The 19,952-nt window shown below is 52.6% G+C and overlaps 1 protein-coding gene across 1 annotated transcript in view; it reads left to right on the forward strand.

Moving 5' to 3' along the window:
• Positions 1–4,645: 4,645 nt before the first annotated feature.
• Positions 4,646–19,952, forward strand: part of RANBP3 (RAN binding protein 3) — a 43,438-nt gene continuing 28,131 nt past the window's right edge. The window contains exons 1-4 of the mRNA XM_006869022.1: positions 4,646–4,700; positions 4,833–4,888; positions 16,606–16,642; positions 16,728–16,814. Coding sequence (XP_006869084.1) covers positions 4,646–4,700; positions 4,833–4,888; positions 16,606–16,642; positions 16,728–16,814 — 235 coding nt within the window. The remainder of the gene's footprint in view (positions 4,701–4,832; positions 4,889–16,605; positions 16,643–16,727; positions 16,815–19,952) is intronic.

Here is a 19,952-nt window from a genome sequence, read left to right on the forward strand (position 1 = left end):
TGACCTGGACCCACGATGGGATAGAGGCCAGTGGGGGCAGCCAGGTCTCTCTCTGTTGTCTTCCTGGGGGGAGGATAGAGCCGGGCTCTGTGATTGTCACATGGATCACAGTTGGAGAGAGTCACTAGAAGTAGGGCCAGCATGGGGGGCTTTAAGTCAATAGTAGGCATGATGGGTGTGGTGGCGAGACCAGAGAGGAAGTGTGTGGCACATCTCTGACCACGCCCCAGCCACCAGAGGTAGAGTGGGGGTGTTCGAGGAGAGGTTCTCACCCCCCATCTTGCTTGGTGTCCCAGTGTTTGCCGAGTCATCCAGGCCCAGTGCTTCTTAAAATGGAGGGTGTCTGCTCCCCTGTGTGGGAAATCCAGGTTTCTTGGTTGTGTGTTTTCTCAACATTGAACACTGTGCTCTACCATTGTACCACATGACTGCAGCGTCTGGGTCAGAGACCACCTGAGTTTGTGGTGACTGGACTCCCTTCACATATGGGTTGGGAAATTCCAATGGCTCTAGGATGGCTTCCGCTCCTCAGGTCCCCTGCTCCTTTTCCAGACTTGGGTTTCCCATAGCTGCCCTAGTGCTGTGTGCTCAGTGGCATAACCAGATGGTGATGTTGTTGTGAAGTGCCGTCGAGTTGGTTCCGACCCATAGCAACCCTGTATAGGGTTTCTGAGGAGCAGCTGGTGAGCCTGAACTGCCATTCTGGCTACTGTGGTAAGCATGAGGGGTTTGTGATTGAGTAGAAGTGTAGTGGGTCTGCGATGGATGCTGTGTTTGGGGGAGGTGACTGAAGTTGGTTTTGACGTTTTGGTTTCATGCTGTTGGTGTGGGGTCCGGGAGACCTGAAGTGGGCAGCCGGCTGTGGTGTGCTGCTCTGCATGGTTTCCAGTGCTGCTCCCCGAGGCTGTGAGGGTACATTGGTGAGGAGACAGACAAAGAGCTCTGCTCTGTGGGCTGAGGAGTGAGCCAGCCGACAACGGCACACACTCCCTGTCCCTCAGCTTCTGCTCCATGTTCCCGTGGTGCCTTACGTAGAACAAGAGCTCAGTAATTATTGATGTGATAGTGCAGCAGCTGATGTTAACGTGTGAGGAAGCAGGAGGGGGTGGGATGTGCACTGCGATGTGTGTTGGGAGCAGAGACTGTGTCTGTGGGCTCCCGAATCCCAAACGGGCAGCCTTGGGGTGGTAGACAGGTGATGAGGGCATGAGCTGAGGCTTAAAGAGCCCAGGGAGTCGATCTGGGGACCCAGACTGGAAGCTTTTAGAAAGAGACAATATGTGCACAGAATTACGCATTGGCTATAGGCCAGGCACAGTGGGCACGTGCTAGCCTGCTCACCAAAAGGTGAACCCACCCAGATGCTCCATGGGAGAAAGGGGTGGCAGTCTGCTTCCGGAACGATTACAGCCTAGGGAACCCTGTGGGCCAATTCTGCTGTATCCTACAGGGTGGCTACAAGGCAGACTTGACAGTACTAGCTGCAGGAAAGTCAGCTGTGCCTCATGGCACGCTTGGTTTGCACTTGACTCTGGTGTGACGCTATAGGAGCATTGGACTGCTAACTGCAAGGGCGGCAGTTCAAACCCATCTGCTGCTCGAGAACCCTATATAGGGTCGCTATGAGTTAACCGACTTGGCAGCACTTGACAGCAACATGGACCTTATAAAGTTTAACTTGGTGGTGGTGGTGGGCCTTGGAGTGGGGTCTGACTCACAGCGACACTGCCTAGGGTTTCCGAGGCTGTAAATCTTTACAGGAGCAGAAAACCTTATCTTTCTCCTGCAGAACGGCTGGTAGTTTCCAACTGCTGACCTTGAAGTTCGTAGCCTAGTTAAACAATACGCTACTAGAGCTCCTTAAGCCCAGTGGTGCTACAGAAGGAAAGCCTGTAGGCTGCTTCTATAAAAGTTGTTGGGTGTTATCAAGTCAATCCCCGTATGAGAGTAGAGCTGCCCTGTGTGTGTTGGGCGGGGGGAGGGGTTCTAAGCTGGATCAGCACCAGCAGTTCAAACCCACCAGCTGCTCCTTGGAAACAACTCAACAGTAACAACAGTCTTTACAGGTGCAGAGCGCCAGGTCTTTTTTCCATGGTTGGTGGGTTTGAATCACCGACGGTTCTGTTTGTAGCCAAGCACTTAATTTGTGTGGTCAGATTTCTTTCTGGGAAGACTGCAGTTAAGAAACCAGAAGGGAGCAATTCTGCTCTGAAACACATGGGGTCACCAGTGAGCGGCTTTGGGTTTGTTTTGCTCTGTTTTTTTGTGAAAGCAACAGGCGAGTATTCTAGGCTAAGGGACTGCGAACGGTAGTTGTCCAGAGGGGGCCCGTAAGTACAGGGTTCAGGGGAATGGAAGCCTCTACAGCGATGGCAGAGTAGGGTACAAGGACCAGGGACACAGTATTTTAGGGAGGGTCTGATTGAGTCCTGCTCTTCAGGTGGCTGTGTTCCGAGCTTGATCCCACAGACTCTTCCTGTTCTGGGTGCCCTGCAGAGATCCCTCTCCCACTGCATCCCTGGCTTGTGATCTGGTAGGAACTGGGCTCATGGCTGGAACTGACTCAAGCTATTTGTGATTCTGGAGACCCCAGCTCAGTGCTCATCTCCAGAAAGCTCCACCTCCACAGCCAAGTGCTGACCCCATGTGCTCGCTTCTCTGGCATCGTGGATCTTTGCTGCGTGTTCCTGGTCTCGGATTCCCCAGCTCCATCCTTCCTTCCTTCCATACACTGTGCCAGCTGCTGTTCTGAGTTCACGGAATGCTCACGTGAAGTCTCACATCAGAGAACAAGCAGAGTCTCTGACCTCATGGAATTTTGGGGGGAGGGAAGGCAGACTATAAACGAAGAGCTACATGAGGTGTCTGGAGGCGGTCCCTTTATGCTTCATTGAGTTCCCAGTGGCTGAGTCTGTGAGGGACAGACAGGTGGGAGAAATGGAGCTCCAAGTGGCTAAAGCAGAAAGCAGCAGTTACTGGTAAAGTGTGAGGCCTCAGACTGTGCCAGCAGGAGTCAGTGTGTCTTGTGATGACAAGTGGCTGCTGACAGCTCCAAGAAGGGCCACCAGCCCAGCATCCCTTCCCCAGGACCGCCAAAGACATCCTGGGCTCGAGTCTCAGTCTTAGTACCAGGTCCACACCCCCGCAACCCTGGGCACTGGGCTCCATCTGGACCTCATGGGGTGGCCAGGGCCAGGGCCAGGGACTGGAGGAAAATAGGGGGCTGGTAGCGGCTGGGTTGGATCCTTCCTGGCTGACTCAGTACGTTACTGATGGCTGGGAGTTGGGGACAGAGGAGGATCTGAGGTGGACTTATGGGGCCAGGGAACTTTGGGATTCCCAGAGTAGGTGTGACATGGGTAAGCAGTTGCTCTGCCCCAAACCCTACAAGCATCCTTTCAGCTTTATTTATTGTCTGGGGTACTCGTTTATTCCTATGTCTGGGTATGTCCGGCTGCTGTTGTACTGTGTCGGGAGCTGAGGCTGTAGGAGATTTGCAGAACCACCCCACCTCTCTTAGGACCTGGCTGCGTTGCCTCCTCCAGTTGTCCCCCTGGGTCACATTCTGGGAGGGAGGACTGTGGTGTAGCTCAGACACAAGGCTGCAGAGGTTTCAGGGGTGTGGCGGGGACTGTGGAGGGTGGAGGACAGACATGTGCACTAACTGGGACCAGCTCTGTCCTATTTCTCCAGGAGTTGGCAGGGGGTGCGGGGGTCATTTTCTTGGTTCTGGCCTTCTCCAAGCAATTGCCCCACACCCATCATGCCTGCTCCCCGGATCTTCTCATCTCAGCCTAACTCTCCAGAGTGGTGCCTTCACTTGGAGACCTTAGCACAGTCCCCTCTTAGTGGAGGCCCTTCCCAACACCCAGACACAACCAAGTCAGTCCTCCACACAGTGTGTCCTCCAGCTATGTCCCCTCCCGCAGAGCGTTTGTCTCGGTGTGGTGATGATGCAGCAGTGCACAGCTCCCCAAGAGCAAGGCTGTGCCCCCAAGTCACCACCCAGCTCCTAATCCTGTGGTTTCCCGCCCACATCCCACCCCCAAAGGAGGCTCAACACATCCACGGGCTCATCAGAGCACACCTAAACCCACCACATCCAGCCTGGGCCTGCCTCCCTGTGGCCAATGGGCTTCTTGAGTGGTGTCCACTCCAGGACCGGCAGTTGAGAGCAGGGGGATGTGGATCTGGCTGCCCCTGGATAGGAAACCCAAGGCAGGGCTTGGGGGCACCCCAAAGTGTTTCCTTTCTTCAACAACTGTTGAGGACAGATTGTGGTCCCACTCAGATCCAAGTCCAGTGTCAGGGTTGCTCTGCTGGTCTTGGGTCTCCAGAGAGCACGTACAGTATGCTCTGGGGTTGCAACCTGCAAATTCAAAAACAAAATGAAACCCTCATTTGGTGTCCAACACTTGAAAGTTGGGAGCTGCTCCCTGAGGACCAGGCACTTCTGAGTTGCGCTCCTGAGGGGGCTGCAGGTGAGGGTGCAGCGTGGTGACCACCCCCGTGCCGTCCAAACTGCCATCTGCCATGATGCACACTCATCTGCCATGATGAGTGTGCATGCTCCCACACTCATCACGTCCCCAGTATTTTATGGATTCCAAAAACGTGCTAATGACAGAAGTACAGAACTGAGCACATGTCGTTCAGTGTGGGAATTGTCAGCTGGCCCAAGCTTCGCTCTCACACCCAGCGTAAGAAACTTCTATGGAATTTGGAGTTATGTGGGGTTTTTTGGTTAAACTTATTTTTGAAAGCATGGAGTTTTTTTGACTGTGTGACTTCAGTGTTGGGGGGTAAAAAAAACACCATTTCTCTTTTTGCAGAAAAGCCTGCCATTGCTCCGCCTGTCTTTGTGTTTCAGAAGGATAAAGGACAGAAGGTAAGGGGATCAATCTGTTCTCTCTCACACTTTTGTTCTGATTTGTTCTCTGGCAGAGGGGGATACTGAGCGGGGCTGGTAAGTCTTTACCTACAGCCCAGAGGGAAGAAGACCCTTAGGGGCTTTGGGTTATCACCGAGAAAGGTTCAGGTAGTCAGGCAGGGAAAGGCTGATGAGTGCTGGGTTCACAGTACCAGAACCTACCAACTTCCTTGTGGTTCTTAGAAAAGCTGCTGCTCACTGAGGTCCAGCAGCTGCAGGGGCAGGCAGTGGGGAGGGGTCCCCGGGGACAGGGCCTTTAAAGATGCGTGGGAGTTTCCTGCCCTGCCCTGCCGGTGGAGAAGAATATGATGAGTTTGCCTGCACCATGTCTCTGTCACCATCTCTGTTGGTCTGTGTCCCCTGCCAGGGTGTGTGTGTGTGTGTGTGTGTGTGTGTGTGTGAAGCCTGTCACAGCAGGAGGGTCCTGTGACAGGACATGGCAGTGGTGTTGGGTGGTGTTGACCTGGGTGTCAGAAGGGAGCTGGTGCGCCCACCGCTACAGGAGCCCCATGCACAGAGGTGGGCTTCCTGGATTGATCTAGCAGTAGAAAGCCTGTGACTTTGGTTGTCATTTTATTATTTCATACCCGTTGTAATCTCGTTATGTCAAAAAAGCTCGGCTGAACTGTGTATGCTCTTAAACATCTTTGCAGCTCATTGAGGATGAAAGTATTTGAAAACCTCCCTTGCCCAGTGTTAGGGCTCAGCAGCACATCTCAGACCTCTACTGAGACCCTGTCCCTCCCTCTGTCTGGAAAGACAGGTCCAAACACTCAGAGCCCAGTTTTCTAGGCAACATTTATGTGTTCTGCCAGCAAAGGGGTCTGCTGTGGGGGGAAGTGGCTGCCCTCAGCCCCCCTTGCCCCAGGCACCTTCTGTGTTGAGCCCAGTGCTTACTGTCACTCTGGGCCCATTCTGGCGCTAAGCTCTCATTGCTGAAAAAGTCACTCACCCTGCACTTTCTTCCAGTTTTGCTTTGGCTGTCACCCAGGTGATGTTTTCAGGATCATCCCTCACTCCCAGAATGCACATGGGTACACCGACCGCCGCTCTCTCTCCTCCATTGGGCCCTGCTTCCTTACATGTGTTTTCACACAGAGGGGCTGGTGCGTTTCTTCTGGTTTAAGGTTCGGGCATCACAGATGTATCAGATTCTATATTAGGTGTTAAGGTTTTCTTCAGGTAGATTATCAGTAAAACTTGAATTTTCCAGAAGTTGGTGTGTAAGAATAATCATCTTTGGAACCATTTTCAGGCACACAACCATGCCCATCCGCCCAATCCTCTAGGGCTGCTTTCCCGTTACACCAGCAGAGATGAAACACTACAAATGTAAGATTTGTTCAGATTAATTTAAAACGCATTTAATATTACTGCCTCTATGTGGCACTGTTTTCCCCCCCAACGTGGCAAAGGTGCCATTGTTCTGGGATGAAGTTCAGTGTTCGTGTGTCATGTCGGAAGGTCTAGGCCCATCACTTAAACCAGAGTCAACTGGACAGCTAAGAAGGCTTCACTGCCTTTAGACAGTGTTCATTGTGTAAAATCCACAGCTCTTATCAAAATACTAAAAATGAAAGTCCAAAAATAACTGAAGTTGGCAATCCACTTGGGTCCTACGTGTCACGAAGTCACCAGAAGAGCAGAGGACAGGAGCCTGAGTGACAGGGTGGGGGTGAGGGCTGCGCCCTGGCTCACAGGTGGGCTCTTACTGCTGCTGTTGCTCAGTACCGCCACATCGATTTTCCACTCATAACGATGTCATGTGTTGTAGAGAGTAGAGTAGAACTTCCAGGTACGGTGTTCTAGACTGTGATAGTCACAGCAAACCCTGGTGGTGCAGTGGTTAAGCACCCAGGTGCTAACTGAGGGGGGGGAAAGTGTGGCAATCTGCTTATTGAGAGCCTTGGGAACCCTATGGTGCAGTTCTACTCAGTCCTATACTGGGATTGCATGGAGCTGGAATGGACGCAGCAGCAACAGCTTTTGGATGTTATTTTGTTCCTGGAAGGCACAAGGCGCCCTGGTGTCTTAGTGGTTAAGCGCTTGATTATTAATCTAGAGGGTGGTGATTCGAACTCACCAGCAGGTCAGCAAGAAACAGGAGTGGCAGCCTGCTTACGTAAAGACGGCAACTTTGGGAACCCCGTGGAGCAGTTCTGCTCTGTCCCCTAGGGTTTCTCTGAGTCAGTATCAACTGCACGGAGCCTACCACCAGGTCTTGCTCCTATGGAGCCACAGCCCCTTTGGAGCTACCATTGCAGGGAGTGACCCAGCTGGTACGGTACCCGTGCTGCTGCTGAGCACCCGGGAGTCAGATGGAAAGGCTGCTGCACAGGCCGTCAGACCTCTAGCTTTGCTTCTCCACCAGGGACACAGGTCTGCAAGGAGACTACAGAAGACTGGGAAGGGTTACTCCAGCTACATTGTGTGTTCTAAGCAAACTGCCCCTGCTTTCTTCTGCAGTTCTCTACTTTACATAGTTTCTAATCCTTTGACAGACCTGTGTGTCACCTGTACCTCACTTCACTGATGCCTGGGCGTTTCATCATGACTACTGAATGAAACCTTTGGCATCAGTTACAGCCAGCTGACATTTCACCTGGAAATTCTGGGCAGGTGTCTGCAAGGGATGGGGTGATTCTCTGTGGCCCCAGTGTCATAGGGCTGCAAGACATGTCTGGAAGATTGGCCTAAACAAACAGGTGATGGCATTGTCCCGTGAATCTGTAGTCACGCTGTCCTCATTGTCCCCACGGGCCCTATGAAGCAGTGGTTGGAACACCTCTGGATGGATGCTCAGTCACTGTCAACTGTAGAGTCCTTCAGGAAATATTCTAAACCCCACCCCTGCAAAGATGAAAGCCCCACATCCCAGGTGAATGCACAGACGCACATAGCAGCAAGCTTTTTCTTGCAAAACGTGATTGAGAGGCGCATTCTTGGAAATGGAAAAGAAGAGGAAGCTGCCCACCCAAGAGCTGTTAGGGTTTCACTCTGAGTGAAACCACATGACATTTTCCTCGGCCCAGTGACAGACCCCAAAGCACAGACTGGGGCACCACTGAGCCTCCTAGAAGCTCTCCAAGTCCTCCTCCTTTTCCATGTTAGAAGAGCCAGGTAGCAGTCTGGTGGTGCAGCAGTTAAGTGCTTGACCATTAACCCAAAGATTAGCAGTTCAAGCCCACCCTTTGACTTTGCCTGAGACAGATCTGACCGTCTGCTCTTGTAAAGATTCTAAAACCACATGCAACCCTCTGCTACCGAGTCAGTTCCGACTGCTCCATTGGGTTTCTGAGGCTGTAAATCCTCACAGGAACAGCTAGTCTCGTCTTTCTCCCGAGGAACAATTGGTGAGTTTGAACCACTATAAAAATGACAGTCTGGTAAACCCTATGGGAGCAATTCTCTGTCCCATAGGGCCAACTCAGCGGCACCCAACAAGTCTTCATTTCAAACACCTATAATGAATCCAGGGCCAGACTGACAGCCTGGGGAATATTATTTTGTTTTCCTTGTTTGCATAGCTTCCTGAGTCAACTCTTCATCAAATGCCTGCATTCATGTGCATTCAGAGTTTGGCAGGAAAAACACAAACAAAAAACCCTTTTTCCTTAACTGCTTTGAATGAAGGCAGTTTGTTTTTCCTCTTGCTTTTGAATGTAAAGAGAAAAACATTTTCATTGTGTCACTACTGACTGTCTCCGTTGCTTTGTTTTTGGGGCACTTTTTCAGTAAAGCTGAAGACTTTGAGGTTTGTACCAGTAGGACAACATCGATTTGGAAAAAAAGACAGAAGGCGGTTGTGGGCCTGCCATTTAGCAGAGTATACTGTGTGTGGAGTCCTGGTGTGGCGCTGTAGGATAAGCACTGAACTGCAAGGTCAATTGGAATTGCAGGGTTGGTTCAAACCCACCAGCTGCTCCTCAGAAACCCCATCCAGGATTTCTATGAGTCAGAACCAATTTGATGGAAGTTAACAACAGCTGTGTTGGTAGGAATGTTGCCATCCATGTGTTTATTCTCATTTTGAACTTGGCTTTTTAGATAGCAAGCATCCTGCACATATATTTTAGGGTTAGTTCAAAGGCTGAGAAAATCTTGATGTCTGATTTTAACAAAGATGTTGAAACGCAGCAGGCTGCTCCGTGCTGGCTCATTAAAACATACTTTACTTGCGCCAGAGAAATGCAGACCCAAGCCGAAAATGCTAGAACAGCATTCATTGATTCTCCAGAGGGAAGTGGTAAGGTGGTATTTCTTTCTGAGCACTGGAAAGAGTCGATTTTCACAGAAGACAGTGTGGTCCTGGGATTTTTGTCTCTTTGTAAACCTCCCTTTGGCCCTCCTCTCTTTTACTCAGGCATGCATTTTGGTTTGTCACAAGAGCATTTGAACGTTTACGTGCAGGGATGAGTGGTTTCAGTTAATAGGCCACTGCTCACTGAGTTGAGCTCTGGGTTGAACTGTCTCTTACGAGATGTTCCGTAAGCATTGGGGATCCGCAGGCTGGTGACACCACCCTGCACCAGCTGGGAGAGTGGCCAGTAAAGGCCTTGTGTCCACAGGATCTCCCCTAAGTGGGAGCGTCGATGATGACTCTAATGATATGTGGATGAGCTAATGTTGGGTCACTTCTGCTGTTCTGAGAATTCCTTAAAGTTCTCCTACACCTTCTTTACGTAGTTTGCTTAAGTTCATTTCATCCCGCAAGGTTACGTACGTCTGAAGGGAGACAGGGGAGCAGCTCCGCATTGTCATTTAGGTCACAAATTGAGAGCAGAACGGCTCCGTGTCATTGGGAGGTGGCTGCAGTGGCGGGACTCCTGGGGGGGCCTTGTAGGATAAGTCCTCGTGTATTGCAAACCACGAAGTCGGCAGTTCAAACTCAGCTCAGAAATCAACTCTGCGGCACTTAACAAAAACAGCAACAAGTGGTGGGTGGGAACTGGAGGGCACCGGGCCTAGAACCCATTTCTTAGAAGATTCTTGGAGTTTTTGCCACAGAGCTCTCAGTCCCTCTGAGATCCAGAGAACCGCCTAGGAGGATGCTGGGGTATTGTACTTTCAGGGATGAAGGCTTCTGGAACCGTTTCCTCTACTCCTGGCTGTTTTCCACATAACCCCTTGTCCGAGGTGTCCAGGGTGAGACTGGGCACATCCTAGGATCCGAGCTGAGCTCTTTACACCTGCGGACTCACACCCACTGCTACCTGGCTCACAGTCAGATTTGCACAGGACAGAGTTAGAGATGCTAGAAGAAGTCAGCAGGAGGCAGCAGCCTAGGGCCCTGGTTCCCACCTCCCCACCTTTGCTGTGGAGAGAAGTGGTATGGAGGGTCAGCTCCTCTTTGTAGCGTTTTTTTCTGGTTTTTAGCCCAGGGGCCTCGCCCTGGGTGGTGATGGCAGTTCCACCTGTATGCACACACACTCTGATAAAGACACCGCCTCCGTTCTGTTCACCAGGGTGGGTTTCCTCCCTCCAGGCCCATGAGCATGCAAACACCATGCAGGGCTGTGACGTGTTTTTTAAAACAAGGTTCTGGGCCTCTTTTCACAAGCAGAGTTTGCAAAGTCAAGCAGCCCCACGTCCACATTCATTGTCCTTTCTGTTGATCCAGAAGGCTGGTTGGGTTGGCTGAAATGTTGGGGCTCACCCTCCCAGGCAGCTGCAGCCCCTTGACCCCACTCTACCCCCCTCCTCACCCCTTGTCACAGCCTTTACATTGAGGGAAATTGTCTTTTTTGCTCCCAGTCCTCTGCAGAGCAAAAAGACTTGTCGAATTCGGGAGAGGAGCCTCGGGGGGAGGCTGAGGCCCCCCACCATGGCATGGGTCACCCCGAGTCCGCGGGCGAGCGTGCCCTAGAACTTCCCGCCCCCGCTAGCACTCCAGCCAGCGCTCTTCCGCCTCCCGCTCCTGAAGCCCAGCTGCTTTCTTTTCCACGAGAACTGGCAGGGGTAAGTCCACACCTACCCACCCAGCACGCCTCCTGCCCAGGGGATCCCTGCCCAGGACGCTCCCCGCTTCCCCTGGGGTCCCAATAGCTCTGCCCCCTTTTACATCTAAACTGCTCTAACTGGAGGTACGTCTACCCATAGCAGGAAACTAGCCCTGCTCACCATGAGAGACTCCAGGGACCAAAAGTGGAATTAGGTTGCGGAGTAGAACCTTTCAGTTCAAATTTGACCCCTGCTCCCCCCTTCCATTTTTCTTTCTCCTTCCCCTGAACTTGAGCTTCCAAGTCCAGTGTCTTAGAAACCCCAGGCACGTAGACTCCCTTGGGTGCTGAGAGGAAGAGGCGCTGTCTGATACTGGTTGCTCTGCACGACTGATTGCGTGCATGTGGACTGGTTAGGTGGTGGGCTGCTTGTCAAAGCAGGAAGAAGACAAGACTTGCTTTGACTCCCCGGGGAGGTGACTGAGTGTCTTGTCCTTGTGTTAAGGCTCTGAAAGAGATTATGGACTCTGGAGAAGAAGAAATGTCTGGGGTTTGTGAAGTTTGACTAATTGGGAAGGGTAATCATCATTCTCTACTGTCCCATCTTGGGGACGCTAGCTCTTAGCAAAAAAAAAACACAGGCATGTACCATGGGGTATCAAGGAGTCATCCCCGGTGGTACTCAGCTGCTGACAGAAAATTTGGTGGTTCAAGTTCACCCAGAAGTGCCTTGAAAGAAAGGCCTGGTGATCTCCTTCCAAAAGATTACAGCCATTGAAAACCCTGTGAAGCACAGTTCTTCAGTAAAGCACATGGGGTCCCCTTGAGTTGAATTTTACTTGGGGACCACAACCCCAAACCTCACACCAGACCCCTGGGAGACTCAGGACAAGGGGCTGTGCAGTAGAGGTAGACCAGGGCCCTGTTTTCACTTTTCAGAGGAGCCACTGTGTGACGGAGAAAGAAGAAAGCAGCTTTCCCATGAGTCCATAGGAAAAAACAAGCCTCAAGTCCCAAGTCCACCATGATTCAGGACATGATTCAGGGCAATGGATGATGTTCAAAGATCCCAGCCAGTGCTGTTGGCACCGAATGTGGCTGAACACACAGCCTTCCCAGGGAAACCATCACTTTTGGGGGCGCGGAGAATCAGGTTCTGGGGGTTTCTGTCCCTTGTCTTATGAGGACAGGAACGCAGGACCTCAGTTCTCTGCCTTCAGTCCTCTAGGAACAGAGGGTCTTCTTTTGGATCCTCCTAGAGGCTAGACTCAGGTCTGAGAAAAGAACAGCTCACACAGGGCTGTCCAACTGCAGAGGGCGGCTGGGATGGGAAAGCAGGACTTGTGGGCCCTTCCAGTGGACAGGTTGCTTGCTCTGCTCAGAGGCCAGTGCAGGAAGTTCCCCAGGCAGCACTAAGGCCGGGAAACCCAAGCAGGTCAGAAGCAGACAATGAAAAATCCAAAATTGTCACACCCGAAGCTGTTGTCTTTACAAGAATTATCACCAGGTCTTTACTCCTACAGCATTGTTTGAACTGCCTGCCTTTTGGGTCCCAGCCAAGTGCTTAACCTCTGCACCACCAGGGATCCTAAAAAGTGTTCCAAGAGAGCAGCCTTGGGGCACGGAGGCGCCCTGTGGGATGTTCTAGTTGTGCTGAGGTCTAACACAGGCAGTCTTTCCTGTACATAAAGTCCAGTCTCAGAGCCCCACAGGACACCACGTGATGACAGCGCTGAGCAGAGAACATTCTGGGTGGTTGTTAAAGAGGCTCACAAATTGCCTTTCTCTGCTGATTAGTTCTGGTGGAGGCACAGGAAACTTTTTTTTTTTAAGGTCAATTAGGCCATAAATCAAATCAGACTGAACCTGATCCCAGCAGCCTCTTGGGCTCAGGCCTGGTGTCTTTTGCTCTGCAGCACTGGGGAGCTCAGGAGATGCCTGCTTGTTCCCTGCCGGCAGTTCATCCATCATGTCTGTCTGCTCTTCCTCCCCTGGGCCCCAGGGGAATGTGAAGCCGAGAGGTCTTGTTAATAAATAGCGGCTCACTGCGTGGTTGCTTATAAAAGCCTTATCGTCTTTTAGTCTCATCAAAACTCAGGCCATGGAAGGCTCAGTACCAGGAAAAAGTCTCCATCTATCAGACTTCCTGGCTCTCGGAAGACAACTTGAAGAACACCAAACCACAGCTAGATTAAGTTCTCAGCCTGAGCTGAGAAAGCAGACCGCATTCGGTCCTTCCTCGGAGCTGGCCGGGACAGTGCTGGACTGAGCTAAAGTCAGGCATTTAGGAAGATGCTGGAATGGGCCCCTCTAGTTAGACAAGTCCTCATCTTCTAACCTTGCACAGGAAACCTTTTGTGCTGTCTCCCCACTCTCTTTCAGTGAGAATTTCCAAGCTGGAGACCTTGGCCAGTGAACAGGTTCTGTCCCCCACACTCTGTCTGGGCTGCCCAAACACCCTTTGCAGGTGACCCATCTCTGACATAGTGTCCTTGGGCCATCAGGCTTGCGACTGCATTCCTTCCTGCTCACTCTTGTCTCTCCAGCTCCAGCTGCCCTAAGGGCTCTTTCCCAGCCATCACCCCTATCCTTCTGGAAGGAAGCTGTGTGGGGCAGCCTGAGGGTGGGGTGAGGGGTAGGACTGAGATGTTTATTTTCACCATTTCATGGTTACAGTCCCACCTGATTCGATGTATCCAAGTATCCTGATTGCATACTTGGCCACAGGAGCTTCACAGCCTCACAGGATGGGGCTGCTTCACCCGGGGCTCTTGGGGAAAGGAACCCCACCACCGGCCACACCCCTTTTCCAGGGGGCTTGCTCATACCCCAGCCTGAGGGGTGGGTTGCACGTACTGTCCTAGCCTTGGTCTTTGGCCTCATTCTTCTTCTCTGTGAGTGTTTCTACCGCTGTGTCCTGAGCAGGTACTGGACGTAGTGTGACCCAAGGGTCCTGACCCTGGTAGTCATGGCAGTAGGGACAGAGCCTGCCAGTCCCTGCTTCTCTCCTCAGCCCTTCCGTCAACTCCACATGTGTCCCAGGTCCCAGTCCTGGTCCCAACCACTGAGCGTCCGGGTCTGTGGAGCTGGCAGGTGCCACATGTGGGGCCAGGGACAGCTTGAAGGGGAGTTTCTGTACTGCAGACGTTTCCCTCTGTGGGAGAGATGATGCTGGCCCAGTCTGACGAGAGGACTGACCTCCCCCCCCCCCAGGGGCCAGGTTTCTCCTGGGTGGGGGCGAGGAGGTAGGATTTTGGAAGAGCCTTCTAGCCCAGTGGAAGTGATTTGGGCTTGCATACCACCCTCCCACCTCCTGTCCCTTGTCCGTGTCCCAGAGAGCCAATGGCAGCCGTTTCAGATTCTTTGGGGTTTTAGCAGCACCTGAAGGTGTCCCCTCTTGGCTTTCCTTGGGATGCCCTTCCCAGAGCTAGCTGCCCCAGCCTTCTGTGGACTGTTTCTGTGAAGGGTTCTTGGGAGAGGTTGGGATATGTATTTGAGGGTCTTTTGGGATCGGGGTTAAGGAGTGCCTGAATCTTGTCCAGCCAAGCACCCTGCTTCCTGAAGGCCCCCACGGGGCACGACAAGGACCCAGGGTGACCTGCTGTAACACGGTGGGGAGTAAGCTGTGCTATCTTGGACAGAGTCACAAGTCCCCAGGTGCTCCTTGTTTACCAGGAGTTAGCAAGGGCCTGTGTGTAGAGGTGAGGCCCTGGGGACTGCCTGCAGGGTTGAGTGGGGGGTGTGGTGCAAGGGCTGCAGGGAAGCAAGGGTGCTCTCTGAGACTGGCAGCTTCCAGAACTGGTGGTCTGGGAGGGCATTGCTCTGTGACACAGTGCCTGCAGCGTGTACCTCCGTGAACACATGCCCAACAAGCTCCTGTGTGTGCCTGGGCCCCGTTCCCTCCTGAAAAGAAGGGTCTGCTGGGGGCCCTGACCCGACTCATGATTACCAGGGCAGGCCCTGCAGACTCTTGGAGGCCGTCGTGTAAGCTATGGGGACAGCCAAAATGCTTGTTGAATGGAGAGCCAAAGAAAAGTCTGGAGCTCTGGCAAGTTTCCTAGTATGTAGGGGTAAGGTGTGGTGGGCCTCTGCAAAGGACTTGTGTGTCGATTTGGACTCACAGTGACCCATGTACAGAGCAGAGCTGCCCTGGGGGTTTCCTAAACTGTTGTCTTTTAGGGACTATTGACCAGTCTTTCCCGCCTGCCAACCTTTCCATTTGCAGCCATCGCGCCGCCAGATGGGGAAGGCTCGAGGGGAGGTGGACTGTACCTGCAGAGTGGAGGTCTGGATGGTCCCATGTCATGTGGGGTCCAAGATACGGAACTGGGGCATCAACCCTGCTGGCATTCTCCAGCTTTTCCTCAAGCCCCCCAGAGATATAGAATCCATGTGGGGCTGGTCCACCAGGCACAAAAACGGGAGACCTCAGTTTAGCAGAGGTGGGGGTGTGTGCTGCATCTGCTGAGTCCAGAGCTGGGGTCAGGGTGCCTGGGACTCCAACCAGTGCCAAGTGTGACAGTGCATTTGGCACCATCCCCTGAGTAAAGGGATGAGCCTAGTGGGAGAGAGACTAGGGGCACAACTCTGCATTACCAGGCTCCCAGCCTCTGGAATCAAAGTGCTGCTGCAAGAACACATATTCTGCTCGCCTCCCTGACCCTCCCTCCACAGCCTCAGGACAGGACTTGTTTCTGTACTGCAACCTAAGAATGATGTTTACAATTTCGAAAGTTGTAAAGAACCAAAGCAAAGATGAATCTTGGACAGAAACCAAACGTGGCCCACAAAGCCAAAACGATTGACTCTCAGCCCACTCCAGAAAGCAGGCCGCCCCTGCTTCAGGAGGTTCTGGCTCCCAGGACCCGGCGGCTTTGTTATTTATAGCAGTCGCTGTTTTACCCAGCAGGCTTCAAGCAGAACAGGCACTGCATCCCCCCATTTCATCACCAGCTCCTCAAGGCAGGTGGTCGTCGTTGGGCTAAACCGATAGGCCCCCACGGTGCTTTGTGGGAAATCCAAATGGAATGTCCTAGAAGGAGGCAGTCTGCCTCTGCCCGCTTAGTTCTGAAGGCTCCCCAGCCCTTGTAGAGGGGACTGCTTTTCTTCAGGGAGACGCCATTGAGCCAGGTTCCCTGGAGCACTGGCTGGTCCCACCCTAGAATCGATGTGCTTAGCAAGGAGGCTCTCAGAGCTGTGGCTACTCTGCCATCCCTGCAGTCTGTTGGGTTGTCTTTGCTGTTTCTGCTCTGATGCGTTGTGGTAGACTTCGGTCCTGAGCAGCTGGCTCCCCTTGTTTTGGAAAGTATAGCCCATCTTGAGCAGTAATCGCGATAGAGTGTGCCAGGGCCAAGCAAGGAAGCTGCCATGGTCATCTCAAGTGACAAGCCTTCCACTGTCCAGAGGGCAGCAGGCCACCTCCCAACTCTTGGCAAATAGTTTGGGCCTGAAAACATTTCCCTGTGTTTGGGCTTGAGGAGAACATGGTAATGAATCATAACCTGTGGAAATACAAAGAAATCTCTGATGAGGGATTCTTGGCACACGGTCTCGTAGGCTCTGCAGATCTAGAAGGCTCTTGAGAAAGTCTGTTTTGAGCTGGAGGATGGAGTTGGGTCTGTGGTTGGGGCGGCTGTGTACAGGCAGGTGTCAGAGCTCATTCATCCTAGGGTCCGCGCATGTTCGCTTCTAGGCACCGTGCCCGCTCTTACCACTCCGACTCTGCTCTCGTTTCAGAGGTCAGCTGGTGGCTCCAGTCCAGAAGGGGGAGAAGGTAAGGACACCCCCCCACCCCAGTGTTTGACCGTCTCAGATGTCAACATGGGACCACCTGACTCTTGTCTCGTCATTTTCTGTAGATTCTGACCGAGAAGATGGCAATTACTGTCCTCCTGTCAAGCGAGAAAGAACTTCCTCTTTAACCCAGTTCCCACCTTCACAGTCAGGTGAAAACTGCAGCCCTTTCATGGATGGTAGATGCACTGCTGTTCAAAACCCCACCTGTCCAGGCCACATATGCCCAGTCTAGTACCACCTGGGAGGAGCAAACCCTGACACCCCACCAGGCACAGCCTAGAGTCCAAATTGCCCCTTCAAAAGGAGAGGGGCTGTGCTTCAGGTCTGTTTCAGCTCATAGTTGAGTTTCTGAGGAACAGATGGTAAATTCGAACTGCTGACCCTTGTAGGTAGCAGTCCCGTGCTTATCCTATAGCGCCATATGGGGTGGACAGTGCAGAATGCATTGTGACACTGAACCCACCCCCCACGGCAGCCTTTTGCAGGGGTACCGTGTGATCCTTACCAGCCAGCTGTGGGTCTAGAAAGGAACAGTCAAGATGTGAAGCTGAGGCTTGCACTGTGCACTCCCATGGACACTCACAGTGCACACCTGTGCTCACTCTGACACTCACACACACACAAAAGTGCCCGGGGCTACTGCCCCAGGACAAGCATAGTGGGTCTGAGGGTAGGTCAGACCAGGACTCCAGAGGTGGGTGGGCCTGGAGGCGCTGGCAGTGAGGTGTGACCCCAGTATACCCCCTGGGGATAACAGCCCCTGTGGCCTCTTTGTAGGGCCCCCACTGCTGGGATGGGTCTGCCCACAGAAGAGGGAGCAATCACTCCAGTTGTTGGTTGTATTCCTTCTTGCTGGTTGTCTAAAAGGTACAGCAGGAAAGAGGGTCGTGAGTTCCAGAGAAAACTATGTGCCGTGCTCATGGGTTAGAGGGCCAAAGGACCTCCAGATGGTTTTCTTTGCAGCCCACCAGCAGCCCACCTTCCCAGCAGTCCCCTGGTGGGTGGCAGACCATGGGGAGAGGGAGAAAAGTGCTACCGAGATCTGGTGTACAGCTCTTGCTGTGTGCAGCTGTGTTCTGTCCACACGTTCCCCAGCTCCCAGTGCCCCTCACTGTGGGTGGGGAGGCACAGACTCAGGAGAGACTTGGATACCCCTTGGGCCCCTCCCTCCCAACCAGCCCTGCAGAGCTCACAGGTTTAGGGGAAGCCAATTGTAACCAGCAGGAGATGACAGGACAGGAATTAACTGCTACAGACATCCCAGGCGGGAAGGCCGCTGCTGGATTTAGTGGCACCTTTGTGCCTGTTCAGGAGAGTCTGCATTGCCTTGCCTGTATGCTGCCACTTCCCATGGTGGGTTGGACCATGCGTGGACCCCGAGGTGGGGAAGATGGCCTCGTCTGTGACTGCCCCTCTTACACTCTTTTCTCTCTTGTCCCTTCCCTGTCCATACCACCTGGCCAACAGTATCAAAAAACAATGTCTTCATGCCATCAACCTTCTGCGAATCATCTGCAGGCAACTCTGACTCGGAACCAGGTGAGCCCCAGCCCATCATGCCCATAAAGCAGGAGTGTCGTCTGCAATGAGGCAGCCAGTGGGTCCCGTCCAAGAAGACCCTGCCCTGGACTGTGCATGTGCGCTCAAGAGCCTTGTCCACGTGCTTAGTGTGGGGGTCTGGGCCCCAGTGGGTGACAAGGCTGGAGAAGGCCCAGGATTTCCTGGTTCTGTCAACAGTGGCTGGGTATTCAGAGCTTTAAGTTCTTTTCTAAAAGGAAAGCTATGAAGACAAGTGTGTTACACATTTTCTCAAAATCTTAACATAAATAACTTACATTCCTTTGTTTAAAAGGCATTCAGAAATGGGTAGAGTCAAAAGAGCCCCCTTACCCCTTTCCACTCATTCTGCTACCGTAAAAATGGTGGTGGTGGTCAGTCAAGTCGATTCCAACACACGGTGACCCCATGTGTGCAGACTAGGAGTGAGCTCTAGGCTTGACAAGGCAGTGGCCTCTCGGAAGCACCAGACCTGTCTGGTACATCTGGGTGGGTCTAACCCCCAACCTCCCAGCAAGGGTTGAACACTTAATCACAAAGGTAACTACTGTTAAATTTGACTCGTTTACCAGCCCCCTTTTGTGTATTAAATTCTCACAGTGATGAAAACCACTTAGATCTGTTCAGAGTATATCTGATCACAGCTTTACAGCTTGAAGGGAAACAGCTTGGTCCTTCTGAAGAATATGAAGCCTGCCTTTTTTGGTCTTTTTGCCAGAGAACAACTCCCGAGATTTCCTGAAAGCTGCTCCCATGTGGCTGAAAGACCTCATAAAGGCTTTAATGAGCACATTTAACAACTTGCGTTCTGTAACCCAGCCCACCTTATATAAATTCATTGTCAACTTCAAACACATGTATAGAGCTTCAAACCAGTTCATTCCAGCTCAACCCCCCTGCTGTGAATTTGCCTTTCCACCCCAAATGACTGAATCCAAATGTCTCGTTTAATAAGCTCCCCAGGTGAGTCTCTTAGATCCCTAAGAACTGCCTGGGGCTCTTATTAGACCGGAGCTTCTCTGACTGTGGGTCTCTGGGGTAGAAAGGCAAATGTGCAGCAGGGGGTTGATTCGGAACAAACCCAAACCCTTGCACATGGCAAGAGAAGCCACCCTCTGGCGGTGGTAATGTTGAGGGGCAAGATGCCTTTATGACTTTGAGAACTGATTTGATGGCACTGTTTCAAGGAATGCAATCCCTCTTGGCTGCCCTCCTCTCCAGCCCTGAAGAGGACTTGGCTTTGAAAGGCCCTGGGAAGTCAGTCTGGTGGTTGTACCCGACATGAAGTGCTCTGAGAACAGGGAGGGTGGGGATGGCAATGTCGGCCACCCCCTCCTCCTTCTGACAGCGCAGCCTGGCTGCGAGGCAAGCTTTTTTGTCCTGTCAGGCTCCCTGATCCCTCTGTGCCATTGATCTCTATTAGGTGTCTCATGGTCACCCTTGAGGTCTGCGAGTGACGTCTCCTTCCCCTCACTCCACCTCGAACCTCTGTCCTCCAGCATGGTGAGCAGGCGGGTCCTAAGGAGAGGGGTCCAAGCCTGACACAGCCCTGGGTTGAGCAGGATAGAACGTGCAGTCTGCAGTGGAAAGCTGCGGGAATAACCTTCCACCCTCTCTCCCTCTCTCCTTCCTCACTCCCTTCTACCTCCCTGCTTTCCTCCCTCCTCCCTCCCTCCTACCCTAACCTTCCCTTCCACCTTCCTGCTTTCCTCCCTCCCTCCTACCCTAAC

Source organism: Chrysochloris asiatica, unplaced genomic scaffold, assembly GCF_000296735.1.
Source record: "Chrysochloris asiatica unplaced genomic scaffold, ChrAsi1.0 scaffold00125, whole genome shotgun sequence".
NCBI classification, from domain to species: domain Eukaryota; kingdom Metazoa; phylum Chordata; class Mammalia; order Afrosoricida; family Chrysochloridae; genus Chrysochloris; species Chrysochloris asiatica.